At 34.9% G+C, this 8859-nt stretch overlaps 1 protein-coding gene across 1 annotated transcript in view; it reads left to right on the top strand.

The window, feature by feature from the left end:
* LOC107725565 (aspartate aminotransferase, cytoplasmic-like) overlaps nt 1–2876 on the top strand; it is a 12132-nt gene extending 9256 nt beyond the window's left edge. The window contains exons 8-9 of the mRNA XM_016534897.1: nt 2260–2402; nt 2575–2876. Coding sequence (XP_016390383.1) covers nt 2260–2402; nt 2575–2714 — 283 coding nt within the window. The 3' untranslated portion in view covers nt 2715–2876. The remainder of the gene's footprint in view (nt 1–2259; nt 2403–2574) is intronic.
* Nucleotides 2877–8859: the final 5983 nt, after the last annotated feature.

Genomic DNA, 8859 nt, shown 5'->3' with positions numbered 1-8859 from the left:
TGTGTCACTGTCATGTTGGAAGGTAAACCTTCTTCCCATTGACAACTTTCTGGCAGAGGGCAGCAGATTTTCTTCAAGAATTTGAAGATATTTTGCCCCATGAATTTTTCCATGAAGTGCTCCAGTCCCTGCTGCAGAGAAACACCCCCAGAACAGGATATTACCACCTCCATGCTTTACTATAGGAATGGGGTTATTTGGATGGTGAGCTTTATTGGATTTCCGCCAGATATATTGTTTGGTGTTGAAGACAAATAATTAAATTTTAGTCTCATCTGCCTCAGGATCTTCAAGGTGTGTTTTGGCAAAGCTCAGTTGTGACTGCATGTGGCCTTTCTTGAGGAGTGGATTTTTTTCTTGCAATCCTCCCATACAAGCCACATGTGTAGAGAATTTGTGATATTATTGTCACATGCACATAATGACCACTCTTTGTCATAAATTTCTGCAGCTGCTTCAGAGTTGCTGTAGGTCTCTTGGTCGCCTCTCTGACCAGTTTCCTCCTGACTCTTTCATCCAGTTTGGAGCGACGTCCTGACTGTGCTTCTAGGCATTGATAAAGCCTTTTAAATTTTTTTGCATCCATCTCCTGACTTGCGCCTGTCCACAACTTTATCCCGGAGATCTTTTGACAGTGCCTTGACACCCACAGTCGATTGTTTGCTTCAGTTGCACTACCAAGGACTGAAATGCTCCAGGAAAGTTATTTTCATGCTGAGCTGATCAAAATGAGCACAGCTGATCACAGTTGAAAGTCAAATGGCTTTGTATGCTATTGAGAATGTGATTAGCTACACCTGATTGAGTTTACAAGGCATTTTTAGGAGGGGGTGAACCTTTTTCCAACTCAGTGATTCTGTTTTTTTTTATTATTATTAAATGTTGGTGTTATCTTTCACTTGGCTGTTAAAATTTGCGCTGAGTAAATACAGCTGGATAAATTAAAAACTGTGTCCGTCTTCATATCAGGCTGTAAAGCAACAAAATGTGATTATTTTAAGGGGGGGGGGGGATTCTTTTCTATACCCACTGTATGTATATTGTTGGCTTTGGAATTGCTTATGTTCCTCTATTTATTTACAGCATTGTGTATTGGCATAAAGCTTTTAATTGAGAATTTTATTTATTCATTTAAACTCATTACCTAATATATACAGTAGTGACCTCACAAAGTATTTGGATGCTTAAGTCACACTTGGTGTGCATGAATAACAGTACATAAAAGTATCAAACCCAGTGGCATGTGAAAACAAATGAGGTTCCCTATCGATACTTCACTTGTACTGCATCTGCTAAGACGCTATGGGAAAACTCCTTTTTCTCTGATGACTGGAGCTTTTTCAATAACACAGTGTAACTGCACGGCCATTGGTTCGTGCAGTAAGTTAAAAAACGAACCAATGGCAAAAAAAATAAAAAGGTGAATGCAAACATTATCTCTCAATTCAGACTTTTTTTCTCACAATTTCAAGGGGGAAAAAACACAGAAATGTGAGATAGAAATGCTGAATTATAACAGAAAAAAATTTGAATTGGGATATATAAACTCAGAATTGTGAGAAAAAGTACAAATTATGAGACACAAAGTTGCAATTACCTTCATTTTTTATTTATTTATTGTGTTTAGTTTTGTTTTTTAATTCCTTGGTGGAAACAAACTTCCATATGAATTCCATTAAATTATAGTACATGCAAAATATGCAAACCATGTGCAAACAAATGATGCTATGATGAGTTTTTCTCAGATTTTCTAACTATTTTGCAATCATTTTTATCAAGCTGCTATGAAGGTGATTTTTAGTAGACGCATGCAGTTAGGCTTATTTTATTTTCTCTTCCATTTAGTTTGACATTTTGTCACATAATGCAAAGACATTCATACATTGTAAGTGTGGCTTAAGTATACAAACACGTTTTACACGCATGTGGCCATGAATAAACAAAGCCCTTAAAAAACTCAACTTTAGTATTAGAACATCTGATTGTCACAGTCTCTTTACATCAAAGCTGCCAGAACAGATTAGTTTGTTCTTGACCATGAGAATTTCAGTCAAGCTTAGTGTTCAAATGCAATGGGAAATCAATTACCTCTGAAATAACTATTGCAAATCAAGAAAATCTCGATCTGAACATTGCCACTTGTGATTATGATTGAGATGAAAACATGCCCAAGTCTTTCTATTCTTTATGCATGAACTGTCCTGAAATTAAAAACTGCTCGTTTTATTATTCAGCAAATGAGTCTGCTGTTTTTCTCAGGCAGGAGAGTGTGAAGGCCGTTGCTGAACGCTGCATGCTAATCCGAGAGCGTTTGCGTGAGAGACTGAGGCTTCTGGGTGGTCCGTGGCAGTGGGATCACATAATAAAACCTGGAGGGCTTTATTGCTGTTTTGGACTCAACAGTGAGTGATACATATTACATAATACATGCATATGGTTATTATAGCCTAATGCAAATTTCTTCAATATTTTTGGACTAGCAGTTCAGCATAACAGTGCTAACATTATAAAGGGGAGCTCAATACATCAGTATACATTTAAATGCGCAATAATCAGTTTCATGTTCTCTATCAGCTCAACAGGTTGACTTCCTGGTTCAGAAGAAACACATCTACTTGTTACCCAATGGGTGTCTGAATGTTAGTGCCATTAACAGCCGTAACCTGGACTATGTTGCTGAATCCATACATCAAGCCTTAAGCTCGAAACTCTGATCTCACTTCACACTAGAACTTCAACTTCATCTGTAGTATGCCTTCAGCTATGCATTGGGAATTTCTGTCTTTGTATGTATATTTCAAATATATTCAAGGGAACTATTAACTTTCTATGGCTTAACTTTTACCAAAGGCTGTAATGCAGACAGATCTGCAATCGGCATTGCTGGTTTCCTATTTTATAATTAATAGTTATTTAGTTTTTTGTGATATATTTATAGGTCAGACTGTTTTTGATAGGGCCGAAAGAAGTAACTCATAAGAAATAAAAGAACATCTGTATATCAGTCGCAGTGTGATGCCACTTATCAAGCAACATTCTCACATTTCTCTCCCATACAACAATCAGAAGAATATTCATTACCATATTCACACATCAGTATCACGAGTTTCACAATTTGAGTTGAATTACTGAAATAAATGAACTTTTCCACGACATTCTAATTTATTGAGATGCACCTGTAATGTCATGGTCTGAAATGAAAGATACCATTTTTTAATCAGCTGTTGTTTATTTATTTATTTATTTTCCCCCAGTTTTTGATGATGAGATAAAAGCATATATTTTTATGATTTCAATTATTAGCTTTAATAAAAACGAAGATAATATATTTTCTTTCTCTTTCTATTTTTATATCAATACGGTACAAGATTATCCTATTTAAATCAATGTGATAAATGAGTTAGGACAAAAGTAATCTAAAAGTATTCAAAAAGTAGGCTGATTATATTACCTAAAATGTGTAATGTAACGGATTATGTTACTAACTACAACTTTTGTCATGTAATTTGAAATCAGTAACAGACTACAATTTGTAAGTAATCTACCTAGCACTGTATATATATATATATATATATGAAGATATTTAGATATTTATGTATTTTTTATTATTTATTTGCTTGATCATACAATGTAAGTTAATTTGCTTCTCACTCTTAAATTTTTTTTTCATCTTATTCCTGTGTGCTCGTCAAAAGAAAGTAAGTCGTACAGGTTTGGAATGACATGAGTGTGAATAAATGATGACAATTTTCATTTTTGGAGAACTATCCCTTCTACTGATCTCATAATGCCGCTCTGATGTTAACACCCACAGTTAGACAAGATATGGCAGGCATCATATTTGGTTCCTCCTATCAGTGGGAATGTAAAGAGTTAACAAACCCACACTTACAATTAATTGAACATGACCATTTCCCTTTTGTAGTACCACTGGGTAATAAAAGTAAATAGTCTGTTTTATTCTTGTATAATAATTAAAATAAATGTCCAGGGTGCTAATAAAAGTGTTCGGTGTCCTTGAAAAGTGTCTAGTGTACAAATAGTTACCACGTTATTTCTTATTATTTTTCAGTAAAATTGAAAACAACATGACACAACCCAGCAAAGCTGTTTCAGAGGCTATATCTGGTGACAAATTGTGACAGAACAAGATGACTTCCACGTTAAAAGTGACAGACAATCTATTGTGCTCTAAGACAAAACTGCATTGAAGACAGAATTGATCAAAACAATTCCAACCAAGACAAACACAGCTTCACTTACACTTACCCCTTATGGATTTCAAAACATTTAACATTAATCAAAGGACATTACCGGAGCTACATGTTTTTAAGATATTGATATGCCTTTGTGCTTTCTTTCACCCATTAGTCAGGTCTAATAGTCTTATTCCTTTAATAGTCTCATGCCTTTGTTCTCCACTGATAATTTACTGCTTTCTTTGTAAGTGACAGCAAGGACAGCAGCAGTAAGCTGCCCACATGGTGACCGTTCAATACAATCCAAATACATCTGGTGAAGCCCAACAGTCGCTGCAGTTCTGACAGCTATTTCCTCCACATGATGAGTTTTACTTTCCTTGGTGGATGACTCACCGCTCTTGACAAGTGAAAACAAATCTTTTTCTGGTTAACCATATGATTTGCATTCAAAATCCAGTGTGAGAGTCATAAGTGCTTTGTCTTCCTGAATCAAACCCCCTTTTGATGTAATATTTCACATTATACTACAGTTTATTATGATATTTAATTTTAATTGGCTAAATGGTGCTCCAACAGTTATAGAGTTCAGCAGCACTGGGACTTTGCGGTGAGTCTTAACAATGGAATACACTGCGTAAAATCACATGTAATTTGCAAAACTGTTTTATGGAGTTATTGTCAACTGAAAGCGTTTTGGAAAGATGTTTAGCTGAAAAACTGGCATGGTTTTAAACAGCAGCACAATCCATTGAACGCACTGAAATTCTGTCCCTCACAGCCTCATTTTCATTCCTGTCAAAAATTAAATATGGAGCTTCCTGGTAGGGTTATGTTCATTAACTTAAACTAAAACTAAAACCATAAAAAAACATTTTCATTACTTGGATAGATGGATAAATAAACAACAAACAAACATTAACTGAAATAAAACATAAAAAACTTAAACTTGGATCAACTTGAGGATGAGTAAATGATGACAGAATTTTCATCTTTTTTGGGGGGGAAAAAAAAAATATATATATATATACACACACACACACACATACACATGAATCCAATAATGTGGCATAAAATGGACGGATATTAAATCGATAAGGTAGTCAACAAAATAAAAGTGATGGAAAATGCTGAAGGGGGCACTACCTTGACCTTGAGCAGAAGGACCCAGGTATGTCAATCATTTCTCTCCAGGCTGAGATACGAATTCAGAGCAACACGGTCAGAGCACTTAGAAGATCACAGAAACACTCTACTGTAGTGGAAGAGGGCTCTTTGCAAACCAGGCAACTAGAAACATCTGCACATTTCAACCTGTGTTTCCATGTCTGGAGCAGAGAGGTAATATGCTATTGTCATGAGTGGTTTATAAATAAAAACATAGTGCGTCATTTTCATTTTTCAGCAGCAGCTTTTTTGTAACACTTTGATGAGAGTCAGTTGATGTTTTGAGCTGACCTGTGCTCTGGAGGAGTATTGTTTGCTCAGAATTGGATGTGTTTCAATGACTTCTGAGATCTGCCAAGATTTTCCAGACATCGTAAAGAGCATTCTGAAAACACACTGAATTATTCAGTAGAATTGCAAGTGCAGGACCTTAATCATGAGATGATTAATTAAACAACAAGAAATATTAGTGTGAAGAACCCTTCATTGGTATACCAGTGATAATTTGTCCAAAAAATAAATATTCTGTCATAATTTACGCACCCTCAAGAGTTTCTTTCTTCCATAGAACACAAAAGGGGATATTTTCAATATCGTGCTGATTGCTCTTTGCCATTCAGTTATAATATTTGGGGACTGTGGCTTTCAAGCTTAAAAAAAAATTGCACCATAAAAATACCATACAAGTAGTCCATATTATTATGCATTATATTCCAAGTCTTTTGAAGCCATATGATAGTTTTGTGTAAGAAACCGACTGTACATAGAGTACAGTACACTACAGTTCAAAAGAATGGGGATGGTAAGATTTTTTAAATGCTTTTTGAAAGAAGGATCACCAAGGATTTATTTGACTAAAATATAGTTAAAACAGCAATATTGTGAAATATTATTACAATTTAAAAAACTGTATTTATTTGAAGTATAAATCTTTTGTAACACTATAAATGTCTTTACTGTCAGTTTTGTTCAATGTAATGCATCCTTGCTGAATAAAATGAAAAACAACAACAATAATAATAATAATCATAAAAATAAATATTTTTTTTTCTTCAAAACTCAGCAACGTACAGAAAGTCAAAATGTCATTCACAACCTATTTTGACTGACAGAATATTAAAATATGACATTTACAAATACTTGTGATTCACCAGTGACTAAAGTAAAAGCTACAGGACGTTTAGTCAGATAGACTCCAGAGCCCTGAACAGAGTAGTCTGCTCTGTGGTCTTTAACCCAGCTCTTTGACATACTGTCATACTCATTTGAGACTCTGTTTGTGAGTCCCGTACAGAGAGTGTAATTTTTGTAAAGGACAATCCAATAATCTAAGTCAATTTGACAGAGCAAGGGGTCGTTCACAGATTCACAGTCCAAACAGATAAACAAAAATCCAAAATACAGTAATTACAATTTTTTTGCTAATGGACGCTCAGTTCGGCAGCCTGGCTGTTTTGAGCCAATCGTCTGAGCCATACATGTGACTAATCACTGTAGAGCAGCAGGAAAATTTCATCATGACAACGCTGATTGGCAGATGTCAAGAATATACAGTCTCTAAAGGGGTCATAGGATGCCCATTTTCCACAAGTTGATATGATTCTTTAGGGTTTTAATGAAAAGTCTGTAACATAGTTTGGTTAAAATTTCTCAATGGTAGTGTAAAAAACACCTTTTTTACCCTGTCAAAAACAGCTCTTTTCAGAGCATGCAGATTTGTAGCATTTTCCTTTAAATGTTAATGAGCTCTGCTGACCCCGCCCCTCTCTTCCGAGCTGCTCTCACAGACTGTTTACTTTAGCTGACAGGCATCTGAGATCGGCTCGATTTGAGAAAGGGGTCTGCGAGATAAAAGATTAACAAAAAACCACTGGGTGGATTTGTATCATTTTAGGGTGGTTGTGTACACACACTGCCAACACACATTTCAGTTCAAACAACTTGTAAAAGTGCATGTAGCATTATATGACCCCTTTAAAGTTTTTATTTTTTATTTTTCAGTTGCCTTTTTGATCATTTTTGCAAAAATTTCACGGCCCCAGGAATATTTTGTTTTATGAATGTTTGAACATGCAATATTTCAAAAGAAAGAACAGAGCGGGCAAAAAAAAAAAAAAGGGAGAGAGTGAGTTTCATTAAAAAGACTAAGTCCGGTTCAGATTCAGAACATGATTAAAACGTAGATAGAGTATATAGACCGCTTCCATAGATATGCTCTGGAGCTCTAACTTCTTTGAAATCTTCTCCAGTTCATTTTCTCTGTTTAGACATGAATAATACACTGAAGAGCTGCTTTATAGTAGAAAGTAAAGTTTTAATTTTAATTGAAAGCAACACTGACACTGTTTTTTTTCATGTTTAATTCTGTAAAGCTGCTTGCTTTAATGGAATCTGTTCTAGAAGTGCTATGTAAATAAATGTGACGTGACTTGACTGGAGTGCAGAACTGTAGAGCTCATGCAAACATCCACATCGCTATGATCTGCTGCTTGCTTAACTGCTGTTTTCTCATCATGTGTTTACTAGACAGATACATTTCATTTGTGAGACTGAGGGAAGTAGAACAGACATAAGTGAAGCAAAAACATGTATCAGTCTACTAACAAAAATGTCAGCTGGCTCGGTTATCATTAAAATGAATCAGTTTGTTAAAATATTCAATCAGCTGTCAGAATTGACTCACTTGTACTGAGGCACATAATGGCTGGCAGTTCTTTTCTAGCTATTTAAGGTCAGCTTTTATACTGGTAAAGAGCTGCCCTGACAATTCAGTCTTCACATGCGCAACAACTGCTCGCCAGTCAATTCACACAGCTGGCACACAAAGAAAATATGAGCACTTGGACAGCTTCCGCAATTAAGGAGCTTCTAAACTGCTTCAGTTCAACAGACTGAATGAATTTAACAATCCATATGGTGATATTAATGGCTTCTGATGCTCAGTGGTTTCTTAGCTTCCAGACAAATTAGACACGGTGTGTTCAAGTGTCTTAAACTATAAGCACAGTAACACTCTATGATTATGTGCTGGGTGATTTATCACATCATTGTACACCTGTGACTGTACTTCTACATAAAATAAAATAAAAAGCAAATAACAGAATAATAAAACGTATACATTTTTATATATGCAATCCCTCTGTCATTAATAAAATCTTATTTGTTTTCATTTATAATGTTCTTCCTACCACATTTTCATTTTATTTTATTTTATTATTACATAATAATGAAATTTGTATAACATTCAACATTTTGGGCTTAGTAACTTTTTTTGGACAATTCTTTTTAAAACGATTCTTATTCAGCAAAAAAGTGACAATAAGTTACAAAAATATTCAAATGCTGGAAAGAAAAAAAAAATACCGTCTTATTGATTAATTAAATTCAGGGTGAGCATAAGAAAAGTCTTTTTAAAAAGCCATCAGTGTTGTCAGAATTGGAATTATGTATTTTGGATTATTTGGATTTTTGTTGACCTGTTTTGACACTTTCT

This window comes from Sinocyclocheilus rhinocerous, unplaced genomic scaffold, assembly GCF_001515625.1.
Source record: "Sinocyclocheilus rhinocerous isolate Xijiao unplaced genomic scaffold, SAMN03320098_v1.1 scaffold311, whole genome shotgun sequence".
NCBI lineage: Eukaryota > Metazoa > Chordata > Actinopteri > Cypriniformes > Cyprinidae > Sinocyclocheilus > Sinocyclocheilus rhinocerous.
This window is presented reverse-complemented; position numbering and strand designations above follow the sequence as displayed.